We start from the raw sequence: 23714 nt of genomic DNA, 5'->3' as shown, positions 1-23714 counted from the left end.
GCAAGCATATTAATATTAAAATGCATTTTTAGTGGTTTTTTTTTTTCCTCAGATTAATTTGTCTTTATACTTTCCTTTACATGTTCCCCACCCCGCCTAAAATCCTGTATTCAGGAGATGGAAACGAATCATTTCCGTGCGGCCCGAGTGTTTTCTCTCCTCCTTATCCTATTTTTTTTTTAATGCATAAATTATCTCTTCTCCCTCCATTCCGCCTTATTCCTAGGACGTGACGCTCCGGCCTCGGCCCCGCCCCTCGCGCGGTCCGTCCTGCCGCGCGGTTTGACTCTGCGGCCGGCCCGTAGCGCCGACTCCTCGCGGCTCCATCATGGCGGGCGCCGCGGGCTCTGACGAGGGCCTGCGCTACGCCGAGTACGCACGGGGCCCTACGGCCGCCGGCAGGGGCCAAGCCGAGCTGGATCGCGGGCTGGTGAGCGCATGGCGGGAGCCCCCCGCTCCCGGGGCCAGGAGGCCGCAGCTGCCCCCCTTCTGACCCAGGGGGTCAGACGCGCCCGCGAGGGGACGCGTGTGAGCGCCGGGACAGAGGGGTGTGATGGCGCTGCGCAGAACAGGCGTCCTCCTCCGGGCTGGGCTGGGAGAGCGGGTGGCGGTGTCCGGGGGGACAGGGCAGCGAGGTGCCGCGGTGCCGCGGGGGGAGCTGCAGCATGGGCAGCGGTGTGTCGGCCTGCCCTTGAGGGGAAGGGAGCGCTCAGGATTCAGGAGTGCTCGTGGTCGGGAGGAACGGCGGGAGTCGGAGGGTCCGCAAACAATCAGAAAGTTTTATTAGCAAGTTTCACGCTTGGCACAGAAATTGGTATGCTAATCCTTGACTCCGCATGGCAGTGGGTTTTTGATAAAGGGGTAAGGTGAAAAGAGAGAAAGAGAGAGATGAATTAGAAGGTAAGGGAGGGAGAAAGGAAGAAAGAAAGGAAAAGCGAGAGAAAAAAAGATCATAAGTCCTGGTTCCAGCGTCGGTCCAGCTGACGGGATATTCAGGGTCCTGGGGATACCACCTGGGCTTGGTGGAGATACCTTTTTATGGACAGGTTTCCCCACCCTGGAGACAGGTTCCTTGCTTTCTATGGGAACTAGTAATTACGTGCAGCCTGTTCTTTTAGATCTTTCTGGAAATGAGTCAGGGGGCTTCAGGGCTCTTGGGTGGTCTTGATCCCTCCCTACAGTCCATGCCCATTTCTTGGCCTCTTTCCCGTGCTTGTGCTGTGCTGTGCTGTCTGTATGTCCAGGAAATAGAACAAGGAAAAGTGCTGCCTCCGCATGTCCCCTTTCTCCAGTCACGTCTTCTTCTTTCCCACAGCGCGTTCTTACTGACAGTCCTCGTCTGTTACTACCACTAGTCTTTGGCTGGCTCCACAGCCATCCAGCTGTTGGTGTTTGAGATGTACACATTGGCCCTTTCTGGGGTGCTACAGTGGGGTACACGGGAGCGCTTTGGCCCGGACGTTCTCAGGTGTGAGCAAACAAGGCTGAAAATTTTGTTCCTCTGCCATGAGGAGGTGATGGTGTTTTCACCCACTGTGCAGGTGTTGCTATTGCAGGTGGGTTTGAGTGTTGATGGTTTCATGGAGCTCCTGCTTCAGCAAAGTAATTCTCACCTGGTACTTTATAATGTGGGAGAGTCTGGGTTAGTCTGGAGTGGAGGCAAAGTGCCTCTGAAGTTTCCTATGCTGTACTGTGCTCTAGAGGGAAGGGTGATGGGACTTTATCCCAGTCTTTCATTCTGATCAACTCAGTTCATGGAACAGTGAATTCCCATTGGAAAAGAGGATTGGGAAAAATATGTGGATCACTGCTTAAAGCCCCGGGTGGTAAAGTTTTCACATTTTTAAAATGGCACAGAAGTCATACTTACCTTACTTCATTGTGTTGTCGCTACAATATTTTTACTTTTTTAAAATACAGTTTCAAAAATTACAGTTCTCTAAGTCATTTATTCATTGTTACTACAGTCTAGGACTTTGGTTTTTTTCAACAGGAGAGTCTCTCTGTGTATTTACTGGCAAGCTGTGTAGTCTTAAGAAGCTAGCTCTGAAACTCATTATTATCACAGTCATTCTCCCTTTCGAATGCTAGCAGGGAATTCCTAGTGAATTTTGTCGAGTCTTTGGACCCTCTTACCTGTCAGGGATAGAAGTTGTATCTGGGGTTAGCATGGCTTGCCCTTGTAGCCCTTAGTATTGTCACATTTTTAGTAAGATCCAGAGACTGATATAGGTCCTCAGAGGACTAGAATCTGGATTACTGATGAAATTTATTCTTTAACCAGGCCTTTCAGTGGAGAATGCAGTGGTTTTTAGGCATATCTACATTGCAAACTGTTAGCATACAGAAGCTGTTTTAGAGTTTGTCTTGATGGTGTTATGTAGGTAATGGAAACAAGAACAGCATACATAATGCATTCACAGTTAAGGAATTCAGAAGGAGGTAAGCTGTGTATAAACAAGTTCTAAAATTTTGCCAGAGAGAAACAGCAAAACCAACTGTAGTGCTGTGCGTCTGTTCCTCTGACACCCTACAGGGTAATGAGGCCTTCCTGCTGTGGTGGAACAGAGCAGTACTAGGAGAAGCAAAGTCCAACAGCAGCATCCATCTCTTGGGGCTGAAGGAGCTCTGTTCAATATCCTACCCTGAATCTTTTGTTGTGAGTTGTCTGGGATATTAGCTGAAGTCACTTGTTCATGGTCACTTTTATTCTCGTAATTGTTTTACAAAAGTGTTTGGAGCGATGGAAGAGCAGCAGTGGAAGCATGAAGAGTCTGTTCTCAAAGATAACAGCAAGAGGTCATGTTAATACATACTCAAGAAGATTGATTTGAATACCTTATGGTGATGCTTCTGTTAGTGAATCTGTTTGCTCTAGTACAGTTTCCTATGAAAAACCCTGCAGTCTTAGCTTTGTATACGAATCAAAAAAATTGCTGTAAAATAAATTACACAAATTGACATAAAAATTGTGTCAGTATGGGGAACAGCATCTACCTGAAATTACTTTTAATTCACTGTTGGAAGGCAAATTAAATTTCATAGGAAGGTAAGATTGGAAGGAAAACATTAGATTATGAAATCAAATTGGTTGCAGATAACTGATAATATAATCCCACTTCGGAATGTTTCTGGCTCCATATAGAGTAAATTAGGTGGTTTACTCTGAAGCCTTATTCTATCTTCTGTACCGAATAATCATTTATTTCAAGCCAAGAATTTTTATTTGAGGGATCATTTAATTTCAGAAATATTTTTGTATACTTGGTTAGTATACTTGTGTATCCTACTTCTTAGTAACATACAGCGCTAAAAAAAACCCAAACAAATCAAACCTTCTTAAAATGAAATTTCTATTTAAGCAACTTACACTTGTGTGTTTATTTAAATGTAAGTACATAATTCCTATTTTGCTGCTCTATGACTAAGCATGGATTAGTTACAAAATGCCATCCAACCCATGTCAACAAATTATTATTTTCTCTGTGCTTTTTATTCTATTACACTGCAGGTTTCCAAGGCAAAAGACTGTAGAGCTCTTGCTGTGTGTCTGAAAGCTAAGTTATGAGGAGAGCAAAATATTTTTCATTTGATCAAGAAGGATGTTTTCACTGGTGGTAGAAGAACCAGTGTATAAAATCCAAATTCTGTGCAAGCAGATATGTTGTAATGTTCCTACAGGTGACTCTTGCAGCCCATAGTCAGATGTACTAGAGAGTGCTGAAATTTGAAAGTGATGCATTTGAAATTCTTTTGTTTATAAGGTTTTTTCCCTCTTCATAGAAGAAGAAGCCATAGTGCTAAGAACTACATGAGAACTAACCATATTTTTTAGGTATGGTTAAGCTAGCAGAGCACTGTGGATTAGAAATTTGCAAAAATAATATCTCATTCTTCCCTGTTTCTTCTGCTAAAAAGTTAGGGCCACTGGAGAATTAAGTATTGAAGGAATTAAGTTTTCTTTATCTAAGAGGGTTTATTACTGAAAACCGAGCTACACAGTAAAATTAAAACACTGAGATCAGCAGAATAGCGTGGGATTGATGACTAACCTTTGGGAGCCGATTCATTGAATAAAGAAAGGGACAGATGTTACTTTAATCTTTTATTTCTTTATTTTTCCCTCTTGGATCTTAACAGAATGCTTTCATTTAAAACCCATGTCTTGGAAGTTTCTTAATGGCATTTTTGGAGTGGTGGGAAGGTCAATTCTGTCATAATTGAAAGTCAGTGCGTATGTATTTATTTATTTATCCCTTATGAGTCTGAAATAAAATGCAATTTCAAGCAATAGGAGACAAAAAATGATTGCGGTGGTAGTTGTATTAGCATGCAATAAATTAACTCTGCCTTCCACAGTGGTAGTGAGTTGCTTTCATTTAATATTGACATGAAAGAAGTGCATTTAATTAAAGCTTTGGACTTTGCATTTCAAAGCACCAGGCTAGCCTTGACTGATTCATTTAAATACACAACTGAGTTAAGTGAGCGTGGAAAAGGAAACTGAGTCAAGCTGGACTTAAAGGACCTACTGGTTAGTACTTGAAGTTGCCACTAATTTTATGAGAGCCCATGTCAGTAAAAGACAAACTGTGCAATCTCTCTAACAGTGATTCCAATTCAGTTTTTGTCACATGGGTATAGTTAGGATATGTTCACACCATAACAAACATTCAAGATGTGTAGTATGACAAGTTATCACTTCTTTGCTACTATGTGGCAAGTGACTCTTCCATAACCTGCTCATAATGCAAATAATTACTGATTCCTCCGTTGTTTCACGCAGTTGAACTGCTGCTTTCTGGCCAAAATTGACAGAATCACAAAATATTCTGAGTTGGAAGGGACCCACAAGGATCATCGCGTCCAGCTCTTAAGTGAATGGCCCATACAGGGATCAAACCCGCAAGCTTGGCATTGTTAGCACCGTGCTCCAACCAAGTGAGCTAATCTTAGGGTCATAAGAGGAATTACTGCAAACCAGTATTTCTCAGATGGCTGTACCTCACTTCAAAATGTGGGCAGTCTTTCGTGCCTCTCTGACTTGAGCTTTGTATCACTTCTACAAAATTTTTTGGTTTGTCTTCATCTCCCTGTTGATCCTGCATCCTGCTCCTATTCTAGAGCTGCTGCCACGCTTTGTTTTTACCTGCTATTTTCCAGGCAGCACTCTTTCCACTAAGTGCTACTGCTTTCCGCTGAGATTGAAATAATGCATCCCAGCAGACATGGCTGATTCTGTCAAAGGCCCTCAGGGGTCTCTACATAGTGCTCCCAGATTACTGGGCAAACACATGCTATTTCTGCACTAAACTGACTGAATCCTGGTATTATTTATTAGCCCGTTCTCTGTGCTTGGTCTTACCTGTGATGAGGTGTCTGCTGCTAATGCCTTGTTGCAACCTGTACATCTTTTTGTAAACTGCTGACTGAAACCACCTTTTCGGTGACAAAGCAATTATAACTTAATCTGGACAAGCACAGGCTAATAAATATATTTTTTTTTTTGCCAGTGTGATCTGTTTCACACGTTGTTGAGCTCTTAATTGACTGTAACCACTTAGTAAAAGATTCTTGCCGTCACTCTGAATCAAAGTTAAGGAAACACTTGAATATTAATCTATGGTCACAAATCACATAACAGAATACTATAGAATTGCTATAGGGTTGTGATATTTTCAGAAACCTTGTGACTGGTTGTGGTTCCTGTCTAAACAGACGAATTAGAGGAATCTTTTTAAGGTTCAAATATTGGGAGCCTGGGAAAACTTGATTTGTGAGAAGAAATTAAAGGAGTTTTAGTTTAGTGAGGAGATGAACTGTATGCTTGACTATTTTACATCTCATACCGCGTAAGGTAACGTGCTTAAGTTTTTTCATGGTCTAAAGATTAAGGGAAATTTGGTGGAACTGAAAGGAACAACAGACATAAATCTACTACATTATTTTTACGTTCAGAAATGGATGCTGATATCAAGACTGAAGAGTACACTGAAATGGAAGAGTTCTGTTACTAAAATGGGCTAGACAGAAAGATTTTTTAAGGCCAGAATTCCTCCAGTCTTAACTCTGGAGCTTCAGTTTCAATATGTTTAGTGAGTTTTGGTGGGGTTTTTTTGTTTGTTTGTTTGTTTGTTTTGCCTTTTTTTTATTAATGGAAACCTCTAGGCAATTGCAGTCTTCTGCAAATATCTAGGACAGTCCCCTCAGGTAGGTGGGAGGTAGGTACTTAGTTATAATCTCTGGGATCCAGAAGCTAGATATAGAGGAATAGAACTGCTTCTGGATGTGCTCAGGGCAGGCTACAACTTTTTCTGTACTGAGCTCAGTACTACAGGCTGCAATCACAGCCGTTCTCCTTCAGAGCCAAAGCTGTAGGAGCCACTGGGTGCAATTGGTGCCTGCATCTTGTACAGCTGCCTGTTTGTGGGCAAAGTTTTCAGCCCATGTTCTAGCCCATACTAAACCAGCTCTAGGAAGGCTTTAAAAACATTATTTCCAAACTCTTCCCTTACTCCCACTCTGTTTAGAAATGAGATTGGGTACAATTGAAGACAAAGAATTTTAGCCCCAGGAATCTTAGTAGCCAAGGCAACTTGGCTGCAGATCCAGTTATTAGGGCACTCGCGTGGAAGTTTGAGCTTTAAGTCCTTCTGTCAGACTTGTTTGTATAAAACGTATAAACCAGTTACTGAGTAATTGCGAGAGTAAGTCATATATAGAAGAGACAGTCTGGTGATAAAAGCGTTTTCGTTGTCATTATGCTTTGAATTCAAGATAAACAAGCCTAATCCGATTTCTCAGGTTTCCCCGGGAAAAATACAAGGCATTATTGAACTGTCATATGATGAGACAGGTAATACCACAGCTGACTATTTCATTTGTTTCAAAGATTATTCGTAGGCTTTTCAGAAATGCAGAGCTCGTTACCCTTCTTGAATTCTGCAGACATGTGAGAAGTCAGTCCCTTCTTCAAAGTTTACCTCATACCTTTCATCAGCATCTTGATCAGCGTGGGGATACTTATTATTGTCCTTTTTGAGGTGCCTGACTTTTTTTCAAACACTGTGGAGGAAAATACATACACCTGATATTGGAGTTTTGAGTTAGCTCTTTATGTTTTTGTAATAAACAGGTACTTTCTGTTACATAGTGTTGAACTAGTCTGCACAAGTAATTTCAAGTAATCCTGAATAGTTGTCTGCCTTGTGTTTTTATCATTATATACTATAAACTGATTTCAGTGTATGTTCACTGATTTGCTAGTGGGTAGTTCAAGTTAAACCTGATGTGTTGGCATGGGTTAATGAGACTGAACTATAAAAATCTAATGTAGCCTGAGGAATACAGAACTTACTTTCATCTTTCTTGTAAATTATATATGAAATGTCCACATCAGACATCAGAAATACTTGTTAAAGTAAAAGGTGCATTTATATGAAATTAGACTTTGAATGTTATTCTGATTCCTGTTTTTCTGCTTTAGGCCAGAACTATGGTAGCTGTTGGACTTGGTGTTGCAACTGTTGCATTTGCAGGTAAGCTAAATTACCAGCTGAGTGTGGAACTCTCACTTGCAAGCTGCTGTTTTAGAAAGGGTTAATTAAGGTTTTATGGATATAAAGAGTGGAAAGTGGAAAGGTTGCTTGAGAGTGTTGTAGAGAATTGTATCTGGTTATAGTTCCTGCCCTTTCAAAGCCATATATTCAAAAATTCTTTTTGAAAAGTAGAGAAAACTGGAGAAAGTAATTTTATGGACAGGAGCTAAAATATTCCATCTGCTTTTTGTCTACAAGGTGAAAAGTTTACTTTATTTACTTAATAACACATTGCACTGTGGGGGCTCTTTAGTACTGAAGAACACAAGATGATCTTGTGATGTGAAGGTGATGCTCAACAAATTGAAATAGAGAAAACCAGAAGGTTTAAGTGACTGCAGTGATTTATCAAACTAAACTCTTTCTATAGGACTTTGTTTATTACCTAAACTCTTTGCTTTTGGACTGTATGTGACTCTGAAAAATAGGTTCTAGTCTGAATACAGGGCATGAGTTTAGCATGATTTATTCCCTGGTTTACTTGATCTGGATAACTGTCCATTCTGGGTTTGAAATACGCTAATTGACTTCTGTTATTTTCAGCATACAAAAGCACTGTGTAAGTGCATGCACCAAGAATAGATTTAATATATGAACAAGTTGCACAAAACTTAAGCAGGTGTTTGGTGGGTTCAGTTGTGTTGTTGTGATTAGGGGAAGGAAAGCCAAGATCTTTGGTGATGTACATCCATTAAGCAGTTGGTTTATGTGTTTTTATAGAAGCAGAAGAGGAATGTTTGTAGAATTTCTTCTGCTGGTTGAGCTGAAGAATTAATAGTAGCTGTCAAAGTAACAGAAAAAAGAAAGTGAGGTAACAGTACATCACAACATTCCAACAGAGATACTCTTAACAGTGTTTTAACTTCTGTGTTAACATAGACACAGGCTTAGATCACAAAAATAACTTATGGACACATTGTGTATTTTAAGAATGAAGACAAGATGCTATTTGAATGAAGCAGAGCCACATTTTATAAAAAGTTTTTCCACTGTGTGCAGTAGTAAGTTACGTTGCTAATGAGTAGTTAATCAAAGCATAATTGGGGAGAGGGGATTTATGGGGAAAATCCTCCAGTAACATGGCATAAATCTTGATTCTGAAGTTGATAGACCTGCTTTGTACTTCTGAGAACACAGTCTAATAGAGTGCCTTCTAGCCTTTCCTAGCTATGAACATCCACTGCCAGTGAGGAATTGAATGGCTCTGAATCTCAGAAGATCCTCTCTTTGTAACAAAAAAAATGCAGTACTTGTGAAGTGTATGATTAAGCACACAGCATCACAACAACAAATGTGTAGTACATAGATTTTTTTTGTTTGAAGACATAACCTTTGAACAGTATTTAATTAATAATGTGGATCCAAAGCTAATGTTTCAAACTGCCCTTTTTCTTAAAGTTCACAAGGCAGATATCTTCATTTATCATATTGAAATGTATTTAAATCTATTTATTTAGTGAGTTAAATAGTGTGTAAACGCAATGGATCTTTGCAGTCCATGACTAGGTGTTTTGATGAAGAAATTAAAATTCTTCTCCTTCCTCTCCCAATAGTTTGTGATTTTTTTAAAACCAAAATTTTTTCTGATGTAAGCTGAAGAACATAGATTGGAGGGGGTTTTGTTGTTTGTTTTAGTGAGTATTGGTTATAATTTCATTTAATTTCTGTCTTTTTCAGGTCGTTATGCTTTCCACCTTTGGAAACCATTGGAGCAGGCAATTACAGAGACAGCAAAGAGGATTTCGACTTCTGTAAGTTTAGATATTACTTTATGCTAAATGTATGATTTTGTATTTCTACTATTCAGAAAGGAGATGCTTTATGTTAAATACAGGAAGTGCCACATAGTTTATTTTTTACCCAGGATAGGGCTACTCCCTACGGTGTATGTTCTGGTGTATTGTCTGCTATATTTTAAATCCCTACAGAGGAAGATATATCAAAAGATATTTGTAAGTTTGATAAACAGTTGTAGTTTTTCTGCCAGTGTTTCTTGCTTTGGAACCCTAGCAAGCATATGATACTTATCACACTTACTAGTAATTGTATGATAAATTGTTGAAGTGTGCTGTGAGACAATTGGTAATTCCTAAAGATTGTAAAGTGGTGACATGCAGTTTCATTTCAGGAAGCTAAAAGTAAAAGAATTTAGTCTTAGATACAGTGTTAAAGGTCAAAAGACAAATTGATAAACTTCTAGGAAAGGTTGCTATGGAGATAGGGGAACTTGTTCACATATGAGTTGTCTTTTTTTTCTTCTCCAGCTAATTTGAACTTTTAACCAAGTTTTTGTTCTTTGATTTTGCCTTATATATTTAAAAATATAATTATAGGGTAAAAAATCCAGAGGAGCATATGCAGGGAATATTTGAGAGGATTTACTTTCTGCTTCAGTGGCTATGTTTTCCTCTGGTAAATAAATACATATGTTCCATTCCCGTTTGATTAAAGTGATTCCCAGTGAAGTAGGTGTCTGCTTGTGGCAGTGTGTTCCTTCAGAATTCATAGTCTCTGAACTCTTATCCCAGCAAAGGAATATGATTCCCTTCTTCATGCTGATGTGTGAGTGTGATCAGGGAGTAGTTGTTGCAGATTATTATTTCCTGAAAAATATATTAAAGATATGTTTTTTAAAAACCTGACCATTGGCATTGTACCTACTAATGTTAGACCGATTGCAAAACAGAGCCCATCTAGAGAGACACTGTGGTCCAAATTCATTTGCCATCTGTCTTTGGTGTTCATGTGCTGAAGGGGCAAGCTTGATCAAGGCAAGCGTCCTGGGGAGGAAAAGACTCAGCTGTCCTCTTGGGGCTGTTACACATTTGTTCTTCATTGTGATGTGTGTCAGCCAAAAATGGTGGTCCTGGATTTGTTTTTTGCTCTCTGTCCCTCTATTGCTTTGCTGTTGTGAGACCAATGCCAATTTTTTTTTCTTTTTCAAAGTAATCTTTGAGAGATTCCCAGGTTGCCTGCCAAGACAGCAGAGGGGACTTTAGGTACTGTGAATTAAATTGTTTTCACATGATACAGATACAGTCTGACTTGAAGGCTTGCTAGATATATGTAGCAGTACATGTGGCTTCAGAGTAGGGAGTACTTCAATCTTCACTTTCCCTCCCTTCCTAGCAGTTATACTCCAGCAATTCTTTTTCTATCCATTTTTAGATATAGGCTAGAGAATCTAAATTCAGATGTGTTCACATAAGAAAGCAGGCAGTGACTCTTTAACACATTGAAATATGACATGCTACTGCACTGAGAGGTATCTGTTCCTTGGAAACTGTACCCCTCAGTACTGGCTGAGCCAAGTTCATTACATACCTATCTCATTTTTACCACAGTGACTTTTGAGGCCTGCAGAATTCGTGAACAACTGTAAAGAGCAAACCAGGAACTTCTGCATTCTAAGTGTTTCTAGTCCCTGGAGCAGTATCCTCTGTCTTACTTACTCTGTCTTCCTGCCTTACTGCCCAGAATTGTGTGTTGATTATTCCAGCAGAGTATCTCCCTTCTGCTATTCTATTTTTTAATTTGAAAATACAAGTCTTCAGTGTAAGATAAGATCTACTGAATACAGTAAAAACTTTCTTCCTGTTTGCTATTAACTGTATATATTTGTCAGCTTTACATTTGTGAGGATAGTGATAGTATTTTTCTTCGGCAACTACCATCCAAGTTTAAGACCCTGATATAGTTCTTAACCAAGATTATTTGATTTTTACTAGTCTATCGCTACTACTTTCTTGGATTGTATTTTTTTAATATTTTTTCTTCTCCCCCTAACAATCAATAGAGAAAGTAGAGAAAACTTTAGATACAAAGGTTCTCTATTTAAGTACTTGTTGTCCAAAGTTCTTATTTTAGCAGCTTTACATGATTTTGTTTTTGGAATTTGAAGCTGCTGAGTATAATTTGTGACTTAGCACTTCCGTCACATTTCATGACAGCATATTGCTCTTTAACCTATGCTGACTTTTGCCTGTGCTTACTGGAAAGAACATCTTGAGACCTTTAGTGTCTAGGCTTCGCTACTTTTCTATGATGTTCGAAGGCACCTAACTTGGCCACTGTAGTTTCCAGTGGTTCTTCTAGCTTTCTAGAATCAAATCTTGTCCTTCATTGCCTTTTTTTTTTGAGTCTGTGAAGTAGCTACCTATTCAAAAGCTATCTTATTCTCTTAGTGAGCCCCCACTCTTCCTCCCCCATTTACAATTCTTTCCCTCCTTTTTTGCAGTAGAAGTCACAATTCATGTTGGTCCCTCCCAGTCACACAAGATAATACAGATGCTATTTATTCTTTCTTCCTGCTCACTAACAAATGACTTCAAAAAGGTCAAGTTGAGAAACTACGAAGCGATCATTTAAAATGCTGCTTGCTGTATCTTGAGTATTTGACACTTCTTATTTACTTACCTAAGTAAGTAGCGTGAACAGTCAACAAATGCAGTCATCTTTTGGTCAAAAATATTAAGTAAAGGCAAGTAAAAGTGTTATGTTTTATTCTGAATTTTTACCTCTCATTTAACTTCAACTAAAAGCAGTCACTTCATATTTAACAATATATATTTGTAAATGCTGTTGTAATTTAGCCTTGAAGTTTTGTGCCATTTTTATTTCGGTGGAGAAAAACAGTAGAGGAAACATTGTCATTTCCCCTTTATGAAAAGTCATAATGCTCAATTCCAGAGAAATGCTTTTTCAGTTTGAGCTTAGCTTTGTCACTGTCATCATAAATGTCAGTGACACTGTTTTGTTTCTGTGTGTAGTGGCAAGAGTCTGTTGCCAGTAGAAGGTGCATGGCACTAAGTAGTCAACTGGCTTTTCTTCCTCAGAATAAATGCCATTAATTATAATGTTAATATGTCCTTAATATGTGAAATAAAAAGGCAAGTATTTCAGTAGCATTCATTACCTTTCTCTGTCGAATTAATGATATTGAAGCTTGATAGGCAGATAGAAAGATAGGTACATAGATAGAACAAAGATGTTGAAGGCAGAAACAGCAATTCTAGGCCAAATGAACTATCAAAATACTCAAATCCCACAATCCTGAAAATTCTGTTTTCTGTAAGAAAAGGATGTCTTCTCTAGCACTTTATTAGACTTTTGCAATATGTTTCCCTTATTGGATCTGATTCTGCTCAGACTCATAGAGTTCTGAATTGAGAAGTAAGGGTAGCAGCCATCTCTCTTGTTCTTAATTGAAAATCAGATTTCCAGAGAACAGTGTGATTTGTGGGCCATTTTATTTTTTTTCCTAACTAAATTTAAGGAAGTTGATGTTAGCAAAATTGTACTTTGTATTATAAAACAGCTTCTAAATAGTTTACTATTGTAGTTTGGGTTTTATGTTTGTTTTTTTTCTTCCAATGTTTTTTACCTTTTCAATGGAGGACTTTATTGGTGCTGGAACAACAACATACTGAGTTTTCAGAAAAATGCACTACTCCATGTAATGGTCTCAGTTTTGGTATTTTCAGTCTCTTAACAGGCACGGAAACAGTGATCATGCTTTTCCTATGCTATGCCAGGAAAAGTATCTTGAAGATGTTCATCATCCATACGCATTAGATTTTCCTAGCTGATTGCTTTTGTGAAAATTTGCAAGACTGAATACACATTTGCAAAGCAAGTGCAGCCATTTTCTGTCCCTTCCCCTACCCCAAACCTATTAATAGCATTTGTTCAGGAAGGAGAATTTGCTTACATAAGTTGCTAAGCAGTAATAATTTGCAAGAAAATTAAGTAAATTAAATGATAGCCTCCCCTCCCCCCAGATAGTGCAAAGAAATGGAGAGCTCATTTCAATGATTTCTTTGGTACTGAATTTTCTTTGCAATTGCTGGAGTTAATAAATAATCAAGTATCTAGAGCTGCCTGCTCACTGAGGAGTTCTCATAGCAGAAAAATATCATTACAGCCATTACTTAAAATTTACAACTAGGAAAAAGTGCTTTAGTTTGAGCAGCATGCAAAAGTTGTTTCATTAGAGGAGTAGAAATTTGCCAAGGTGTTTCCTAAAATGAGTGCTCAATGGTTCTTCCCCTTTTTTGTAACCAGTGGGAAAAATGGCTTTTATGTCTGATTTCCTTTTACTATCAATTCTGTTTAGGATGAAGATTTTAATTTAAGAATTGATTATTCTTGCTATATCCTTCATTTCTGAGGAAATTTTTTTTTTCCTTGAAGACCAGTTCATCAAACTTCTTTGTTTATGTATGAAAGGACACAGACACCAAAATTTCTTTTTTTATTCCTCTTGGAAGTGAATCGAATCAAGGCTTCCTGAGGTTAGAACAGTGTCAAGAAAGTAGGCTTTAAAAACATGAAAAAATATCTCTGAATGTAAGCCTATAGCCGTTCCTCCCTATTCTTATATTTCAAATAGTATTTTAGATGAAATCTACCAAGAACAGAGACAAGCTGTGGTAGAGATAATTCAAATATTGCTCTTCTCTACGTGAATAGTGAACCAGAGTTATCATGTATTAGACTTGTGTATCAGAGTTGAAGGGCAGAAAAGAATTAACCTTTTCAGGAAACCATCTGTACCTAGACTGCTTTGGGAGAAGCTCTGGAAAAATCTTTCAGAGGACATTAAATTGTGCTTTTCTCTTCTGGCTGTAGTAGTTTTTTGACATCATTGCAAATTTCTGTGCAGTTCTGCCTCCTCAAGGGGGTTATCTGTTGACCATTAAATTATTAGCATCATTTCCTCTCAGAGAATCAGAGAAGCCGTGTGTGTTCCCTTCATTTTACATACTCTAACCTGTAATGTTGATGTGCAGTGTTACAGACCTGGTTTGTGTTACCCTGTAGCTATAGAAGCGGTTCTTCAACAGATTTTTGTTGTAGGCACACAATGTCCAGAATTACTTCAGCTTTGATAACCTGCAGTGTTACAGTAGTGGTTGTTTTGTGCATGTTTTGCGGTGGAAAGAAGGAAGGTAAAATTAGTTTTGGATCATAACAGCACACGAGAAAATCTTTTCTGTGGCTGTATGTGACTTTATGGCAGCAATAGGTAAAGTATTTCTGAACCACACTTTTGAAAGAATGTCTCTTCTAAGTTTAATTAAAGGCTTTGCTTAGATTTCATGGGCAGAGCCCTTTAAATGCTTTAATGCTTTTGAAATTGCATAAGAGAGTTTGTGTAGACATAAGGCAAAATTCTCACTGAATTTGAATGGCTATATTTAATGAGAAGAGTGTTTTATTAAGGGCCGGACATATTTTTCCTTGGGGGTAAAAGGAACACTTGAAAATAACCTCAGCTCTCGTGCCCAGACTTCCCTTTGATAGCAGCAAAAGCTTATTTTTCCCCAGTTGATAGGTTTTGCATTGAGGAAAAAAAATCAGTTCTGTTGAGTGATTTCTGTGTGCCAGTTCCCCTAGGCAGGCTGTCTTGGAGCTACATTTACTGCCTCTGGGACTTAGAGAAAGGTTTACTGTGAGATCACTGCTAACCATCGGTAGTGGTTCAGTAAATTATTTTTTTTAAATTTAAAATAGATCTATAATTGACAAATATGCCTTCGACCCATTTCTTATGACTATTAATTTTTGTAATGTTTTACTCTTATCTCCGTCTCCTCTTTTTAAATTTTTTTTTTTCCCACTGTTTTTTCTTCCCTTCTTAAAACAGTGGATAAAGTCTCACATGACAAGAAGTTTAAAAAAACTAGCTTCAGATCCTGTATCCAATCATTATCAGTCATTGGTGTGAAGGGAAAGATATAAAGGCAAAAGTTGGTTAGGATTTCAAGACAAGAGGACATGGTCTCAAGTTGTGCCAGGGGAGGTTTAGGTTAGATATTAGAAAGAATTTCTTTACAGAGAGGGTAATCAGACACTGGAATGGGCTGCCCAGGGAAGTGGTGGATTCTCTGTCCCTGGAGGTTTTTAAGATAAGACTGGATGTGGCACTCAGTGCCATGGCCTAGTAACCGCAGCGGTAGTGGATCAAGGGTTGGACTTGATGATCTCGGAGGTCCCTTCCAACCCAGCTGATTCTATGATTCTATACTTTACTATTTTCCAGTGTTCACTGTACTACTCTTTGCTAGTATGTACTTTGATTCTGGACCTTTCTGCCTGGAGGCAGGATTTTAATGGTTGTAGCTATTAATATATCTTATTAACAGTAGAAGATTGTAAAAACATAGAAAGGAATATTTTGAAAACACAGATAGTTATTTTTAAGTCAGTTTTTGCATGTGTTAACACTCAGGAGAAGTCCTTTCATATTATCTGGTTTGCAGTCATTCCATGCCTTTGAAATAAATTATAGATGAATTTAATGCTCTGAATGAGGTCATATAAATACAATTTAGTTCCTGGCACCTTGTACATGAAACTAATTATTGCTTTTTTTCCCTTTCTTCTTTTTAGAGTTTTTCATCATACTATAAAGGAGGATTTGAACAGAAAATGAGTAGGCGAGAAGCTAGTCTTATTTTAGGGGTAAGGTAGGTGCCTTGCATCAATGTTTTAGTTTAGCAAGTATTGAATGAAGGAGATGCATGTTGCAAGAATGTGGAATACTCATGCCGAAACCATGTAAGAGACTTTTTCTGTAAGACTTGTATTGGCTTATAAATTATTCTAATATTCTGCTTAAACTAAAAAGCAAACAATAAAATGCCCATGAAGCAAGTGATTTGTGTTTGTACTGGAGGCATAGTAACATACTGCAGTGGAGGAATGTTCTTGCTGTGCCCTGAGTCCCTTTCAGCAGAGCCACTCCCCAGCCTGGCATTCCCCAGCTTCTAGAGCTGCAAGGAACAGTTCCTTCCCAAGAACTGAGCTCTGCGCCTGTCCTTGAGGAGTTTTGTGAAGGGTTCCTATCACCCCACTCCTGCAGCCTCCCCAGATCCCCCTGAATGTCAGCCCTGCCCCCCAGCATACTGACTGTTCCCACCAAGGCGATAGACTTGTCAGCCAGTTGATGTTGAAGGCAGCATGACGTTGGTGTGACTCAGGTTGTGAGTCAAGGTAAATGTGATTTTGACATTATATATTTTTTTTTATAGTCATTAAGAATTTTTAGGGACCAGTCTAACTGTGGGATAAGCAATATCTCCTAAACCAAGAAAATTTAACGTAAACCATTTTCACATTTGCTTCTCAGAGCAGACCTGCTCGATTTTCTGTAATATGCAACTGCCACTTTTCCCCTGCTGTGCTTTGACCATCAGTGTTTCTAAAGGCGGTATATCAACTTTCCTTTTTATTATTAAAAAACAGCTTTGCAAATCAAAATATAGATGATTATTATTTTCAGTTGTCTGACAACAAATCGTTTCATTTTTGTATTTATATGGTTCAAGGCCTTTCACCCTCTGTTTGATTCTTACTTTCTAGTCTACTTTGTGTTCCATTGAAGTATTCTTTTCTTATGCAGTTCTGTGAACTGTTTTTGCAACATACCCTAATTTCACTGTGACAGAATAATAATTAGAGAGGTTGTTTACCTCGGGAATTTAGTTAGGCTGATACCTTGCATTCAAACTGTACCTACAGAAAGATTAATTAATTGAATCATCGCTCTGATTAAGAAGTCACCTGAAGTGGAAAACACTGATTCATTTCTGCATACTAACAAATTATAAAAAACTAAAGCATTCAAACCGTCCTTTGGCATATGATAGCCCTACTGTGTTGGCATACTGCATCCGTAAGTGGTTGTTTGTCTGGTAAGGGACGTATTTAGTTTAGGCCGAATACATATTTTATGTATCTGTCATTGAAGGAAACAATATTATGTAGGTAGCACCTGTAAATCAGCGTATCCCTGAACGTAACACATTCAATGGCTTTGCAAAAATAACAACATGCAGGGTTTTTTTCAGGCCCCAGCAGAAAGAGAAAATATTTATAGCAGCTATAAAAATATTTACAGTAGAACAAAATGCGATAATATTAAATATTTGTTGTTTTGTCACTGGTCATAAAAATATTTATTTTCTCGGAGCAAGAATTGTTTTTTCTGCACTTAATGCTAGAATAACCAACCCGGTACACCCTACAACTGCTGGGGCTTTCATTTTTTTTATTCCACCCTCTCAAAATTGTTTATTTTAAATGAGTGGATGCATTGTGTTTAAAAAAAACCTGAAAGATGTTTGTATGTGTGAAATACACAGGCTTTTGAAAAATGTGTCTTACACGCCTTTGTTATTGTTACTCCCTTAGAGATGCAGTTTAATGTTTTGTCCACAAGATGGTGAAAATTTCAAGTTTTAATGTTTTTGAAGCCAGTATAAACTGTTAATTTTTAGCCTGAGCGCTTTTGCATTTCTGGTAAGCACTTTATATTTATTTTGCAGTCCATCTGCTGGCAGGGACAAAATCCGAATAGCCCATAGAAAAATCATGATTTTGAATCATCCTGATAAAGGTAAATACTTATTACTCTTCTTAACGAGGGCTGAAAAGGAAGAGGTTTAAATGAGATCCTTTAAGTTTTCTGACTGTGTAAATAACATTGAGTGCAAATGTTTTTTGTTTATTTATTGACTTGACCTTCTATGTGTCTTCTCTCAGATAAACTGGGCTTTATGAACCACAGTTTTACTCAGCTTTCTTCAATGTTGTTTTCTGTACTTGTACTACTTCAGTTAAAACTATGATCTCAGGGACCAGCTTACCACACTTGGCAAAAACGTATTCAAAAATAAGCTGTAAAAATTTTACATTATCTAACATTCCTGTTTTGAACTGTGATGGACCAGTCACATGCATGAAAATAATTTTCTGTAGGGAAATGTTCTGCAGTTACTAAGTACATCATTGATGAATTTCAGACTTTATGGAATTCACTTGGAAAGAATGTAAAGCTGGGTACTGTTGCTTTACTGGCCAGGTTTTTAATGTAAATTTATCTTAGAGAAAGGCTATTATTATAACTTTAACTACACTACAGCTGGTTGAGAAAGAAAGCCCATATGTTCATTGCTGTTTCTACTTTAAAATAACAGATGGTGAAGAGTTGCACTGTATTTCAGAAGTCAAAAGGGGAAATTGGAGGGGTTTTATATCTTTTTGACAGAATTACAGGGCTCCCTGCCAGCACCCCATTTTAAGAAAATGAAAAGATAACTGGGACCACTGGCCATGGAAGGTGTTCAGTTGAGTGTTTCTTTTCTGTCTTCGCCCCTCAGTTTAATTTTAAAGTTGTCCTGATTATTTGATTTCACACTTTCATTTTTTTACACTTTTTATAATGTGTAAGCTGCATAGACATAGGAAAGAAATTCTCTTCTGCATTTCTAATACATTATAATGGTCAAAGGCCTCTTAACCACCAGAGTACCTATTAGGTCAAAATTTTTTAATGCTGAACTTCTAAGTTTGTTGTAGCAGTATTTGGAGATGTGAGCCAGAAGGAACTGTGAATCTCCATGTGGTTATTGAGTAGACCTAAAGAGAGAGTTCCTGTTAGGAAAATCCTAATGGCCCTAACGAAGATTTTAGTGACTGCTCTTACAGCTGTAATGCACCTGCAGCTGGGCACGGCGTAGGTTTGGATGGATGTGCTGAGCCCTCCTGCATGGTATTAAGATGGAGCATTTTCTCCAGGAACACCAGTTGAAGGGATTTGTGCCTCTGTGCTGCCCCCGAAGCTCTTCTGGCATGGCTGTAGAAAAAAGGCTTGTGTAATATGTTCAGCTGCAGAGCAAGGGCCTGGAGTAATCTTGAACATGAGGCATCACAGAGAGACTTGTTTGCTTGTGTATAGATCTTGATTTCTTCTGGCTGTGGGTAGCACAAATGTGCTTTTAAAAACTGTATTCAACGTTGTAATGTCATTTTAAAATAATATTTTACCAGCTGGAGTTGATAAAAGAAAGGTCATTAATTACAGATTTTTTAAGTTACATGTTATCTGAGATCCAAACTCTTGAAGAGAGAATTATTAGAAGTAAATAAATATATAGAAATTTGCCTGATAACATCCTCAGTGAGTACTACTAAAACAGTTGCTTATGAACTTCTACAGTTCAAAGTGTTTTTATATTGATATATTGTATAGATATATTGTGTTGTGTATTGTGTTAATTTATCGGCTACTAATTTTAGGAAAAAGTATTTCTTCACAGAAAAAGAGGAAGAGAGAAGCCTTTTGGACTTGCCCTAATTATAAACAAACAGGCAATCATGAGATTGAATTTCCTCTCATTGGAGGGCTACAAAATTAATATGGCACTTAAGGATGTAAATGTAGTGAAAACACTTCTAACAGATTTGAATTTACTTTAAGATCCTGTACTTTAGACAGATAGAAAATCAATGCACATTTAAAAATTACGTGGAATACATTGTTCATTGCAGGTTTTTGTCTTTACTGTTTGTTTGATCCTCTTATCTACTCTTTGAAAGAAGCAATACTCAGTGTAGTAAATCCTATTCCTTGCTAAAAGCTACTTGATTTAAAAAAAGGGAAAAAATAAATTCTTTTTTAAGTAGCCAGTTCGTTACGCATCCCTTGCCCTGCCTCACTTTCCTCCCGTGTGTCTTACCTATTAAGGCTACATTCAAACAAGACCAAAACATGAAAAAGATCTTCATTACTTTTTCCAGTTGTTTTACTGCACCATGAAATGACTTTATACCGATTTGGATTCCTGCAGGACTGTCCTAAAGAAGTCTTTAAGCAAGCCTTGCCTTTTTGTCTTTATTTATGTATGTCTACAAGTAGCTCTCTATGTTTCGTCTATCATTGTCTTTTCTGATTAATAGAATGAATGAAATGGTGAATGAAAAATAGGTTTGAACAGATGCCTTGGAAAAGGCTATTCAGTGCACAGTACTGCTGGAATCACATTCTCACGTAAAAAATATAGATGTGTAATAGTAAGTAATAAGTTACTGATACAGACCTTGTAATGTTGTTTTTGGTGACTGTAGACAGATGGTTGGCACTCAAGGGGAGAGTAAAAAAAAACCAAACACAAAAAGATTGCTGAACTGTAATCAGATTGTTAGATGGAGCGTAAAGCAATGACAGTGTTCAGGACTAGAAGTTAGAAGGCTTACCATGTTTAAACAGCTTTAATGTGATGGTTTCTGGCTGGTAATTTTAGGCACCCAGCGCAGGAGAGGCTTGCAGGGGAAGGTGTGCATGTGCACACAATAATTCTTTGTCAAAATTATTTTAAAATTTTCCTTCTCAGTTTTTGGGATGAGTGGAAATACTAGCTGTTTGGTTTGAGTGAACATTTAAGACAGCTGACCTTGCATACATTTGCAGAAGCATCGCACTGCTGGTCTAAATCACAGTGATGTAAAGTGTTTTCAAATTTCAGTCTTCTCTCTGAGACAAAATGTTCAGTGTTGTTCTTCAGTGACTTCAGTTTTGATTACATTTCTCATGTTTCCTTATCAATTAGTTTATTTCTTATCAATGTAATTTATTAAGCAGTTGTATCAAAAGGATCTGTGTAGGAAGAAGGAGCTAATAAAAGTGAGTAATAAAGGAATGCTGCAAGTGAAGTAGTTTGGTACTTAATACTGATGTGTAAACAGTATTCCCTTTCCCTTTCTCTTCTCAGGTGGATCGCCTTACTTAGCAACAAAAATAAATGAAGCAAAAGACTTGTTGGAATCCAGTGCCAAAAACTGAAATCCGAAAGCTTGAGTCAGAGGAGATGCAGCAAATACATTGCACAATGGCTTTCATGTCTACTTGCTCTGCACAGTTTCTTATTCATATTTATTGTCATAATTAAAATTTTAAGATGATCTAAAGCAAACTGATATCTTTTACAGCTATGTAAAGTTATGTACAGTTATGCTCCTGCAAGGAGCATAGAGTTGGACTTGATGATCCTTATGGGTTCCTTCCAACTCAAGATGTATTATGATTCTGTCTCAATTTTAGTGTATTTTTATTGAATCATGATCCCTTACAAACTTTGAAAAAGTTCTCTTACTGTCTGGGGGGTTTTTTTGCAGAAGTAGTTGCTTCTTTCATTAAATTTTGGATCTTTTAAAATAAAATTCAAAAATTAGTCTTAAATATAGGGTTCTTCATTAATGAAGAAACAACTCTATATTTAGGGTTGCCAGAGAAAATCTGTGACAGTGTGATGATTCACAGGAAATATGGCAGATGCTGTACGAGTTTCCAGCACCACCGTGCCCTTGAGTCTGTTCATTTGTGAAGTAGTAGGGTTTGTTCATGAATGTGGTTTGAAAGCTGCAACTCCAGACAAAAGGACTAATGGGACTACAGACTGCAGTTTTCATTAACTGTATATATGGGCCTTGGAGCTATGAAGGAGAAGATTCTTGGTTTTGGTTAGTTCTTTTGCATATTAAAGGATCTCTGAGATTGTCAAATAGTTATTTAGACATGCTTCAAGTCATAGAGTATGTTTACTCTGTAGCAGTTGGGATAGTGCAGGGGTTTTCATAGCAGTGGACCTGAAGAAGGTAGGTCCATGTGGCGTGGAGTTGAGATGGATTTTATTGGCTGCAGTTGTCCAGATCCTACACCAGTCATGTGAGCCTGGTTTAGGACTGACTCAGCAGGGAACAAACGGGAAGGTACCTGCTTTGCATATGGCTCTGGGTGCACTTCCTGGCTTAGTTCTCCAGTAATGCTCACATCTCTGCATTATGCTTCATACCCCAGAGTATATGTACATACTTCCATACATCCATACAGCCTAATGCTGGCTTTGGGGAGTGCTGAAGTCATGGATCTCAGACTTTAAAGAGGATAAGTTTCAGCTGACAGCTAGGAGTAGGTGCAGTTTGGGGCACTTGGCTGCTACAGATTCGTAGCGGTAAATTGTCTGCAGATGAATTAACTCTCCTAAGAGGATGATGATGAGATGAGACAGTATAGTGGATTCAGTGCTAGACTGAAGAACTTCCTGCTGTCCATTCAGGCTCTGTCGTTTGAGGTACAACAAACAACTTGAAATGCTACAAATATAAAATTTAGATATTCCATTTTCTAGGTTATTTAGCCAGAGGTAAGTGGCTAAGAGCAGTTAATATGAGGTTGAATGCTTTAATTATTTATCCACCAGAACATGCATTTATAGTTCATCCTGTGGTGGCTGTCCAGATTATATGGATTTTTCCTTGAAAGGAAGAAAGAATATGAATTATTTTTTACCAGGTTCCTGAGACTTTGTCACAATTCCCTTACTTTCATTAAAGGGAGATGAAAAAAATTTTAGTTGATCCTAAAAGGAAATACTAATTTCATGTAGTTTAGAGACTTCATTACAATTAGAGTGGCAAGACACATGACACAATTTGACTGGATAAAACAAAAAGGACTGTTGGGAAAAACCTGCCTGGGAATAGCATGCACTGTATGAGTACTACACTTGCATCATTTAACTAATGCTGTAATACAAGAAGCTTTAAAGAAAATAGTTTATTCCTCTGTAGTAACTTTAATTGGTTCTTGTTAAAGGAGTGGCCATCAATTAATGCACATCAAAGGTTAGTCACTCATTTCACTGGTATATCAGTCTGTATTAGCAAAAAATGAAATCATGACAGTTTTCATTTTGGGAGAAGTGAGATGGTGGGGGTCCTAATTTTCTGAAGTGGAATGTGTATGTGATATGAGTCATTCTGCAAAAGCAAAATTGATGTGAATGGTAGGTAGCAAAATCATTCTGTCTGATGATTTTGAACTGACTAGCTGTTGTTTTTGTATGATTACCTTTTTGTTTCCTGAATAAAATGAGGTACTATTCTAAAATATCAGTTGAAACAAATGCATTAAAGATGGCTACTTGTTCTGTTCTTTAAAATGAACTTCTCATGTCTTTGTAAGAAGTAAAGGGTTGGGTTTTTTGTGAGATTCTGTTGCTGATAACTTCCTTCCTCATGTAATTATTTGTACCTGATTATTTTGGATGAAACACTTTTTTTCTGACTTTATAAGGGAGATTTTCCTTCTTAACAAGAAGAAATAAAACCAAGTTCTAGTTCTGCTTTCTCCATTATTTTCAGAGCAGACTACTGACCAATTAACAAATTTGATGTATTAACAAATTTAAAAATTCAGCAAATTAGCTGGCCAGTCCTATCTCTGCAAAATGCTGTGAAATTAATGAAGCTAATGAGTAGCAGTTGTGAAAG

General features: G+C 37.9%; 1 protein-coding gene across 3 annotated transcripts; it reads left to right on the top strand.

Moving 5' to 3' along the window:
- Positions 1-269: 269 nt before the first annotated feature.
- Positions 270-23433, top strand: DNAJC15 (DnaJ heat shock protein family (Hsp40) member C15). 3 transcript variants are annotated; one of them, XM_032678548.1, is made up of 6 exons: positions 270-430; positions 7487-7538; positions 9276-9349; positions 15993-16069; positions 17930-18000; positions 21155-23433. In XM_032678548.1, exons 1-6 carry the CDS (start codon positions 329-331, stop codon positions 21223-21225), a joined length of 447 nt encoding a protein of 148 aa, XP_032534439.1. In that variant the 5' UTR covers positions 270-328; the 3' UTR covers positions 21226-23433. The 3 variants fall into 3 exon arrangements, with proteins under 3 accessions (XP_032534439.1, XP_032534441.1, XP_032534440.1); XM_032678550.1 differs by lacking the exon at positions 270-430 and adding an exon at positions 707-814; XM_032678549.1 differs by lacking the exon at positions 270-430 and adding an exon at positions 3502-3681.
- Positions 23434-23714: the final 281 nt, after the last annotated feature.

Source organism: Chiroxiphia lanceolata, chromosome 2, assembly GCF_009829145.1.
Source record: "Chiroxiphia lanceolata isolate bChiLan1 chromosome 2, bChiLan1.pri, whole genome shotgun sequence".
Lineage (NCBI taxonomy): Eukaryota > Metazoa > Chordata > Aves > Passeriformes > Pipridae > Chiroxiphia > Chiroxiphia lanceolata.
The sequence above is the reverse complement of the archived record's forward strand: the minus strand, read 5'-3'. Positions and strand labels throughout refer to the sequence as shown.

Excerpts from the sequence above, each read along its gene's own strand:
- DNAJC15 (XM_032678548.1), top strand. The coding sequence starts at position 329 with ATGGCGGGCGCCGCGGGCTCTGACGAGGGCCTGCGCTACGCCGAGTAC. Across the intron at positions 16,070-17,929 it reads AGTCTTATTTTAGGGGTAAG|TCCATCTGCTGGCAGGGACA; the intron begins GTAGGTGCCTTG and ends TTTATTTTGCAG. Across the intron at positions 18,001-21,154 it reads TTTGAATCATCCTGATAAAG|GTGGATCGCCTTACTTAGCA; the intron begins GTAAATACTTAT and ends TTCTCTTCTCAG.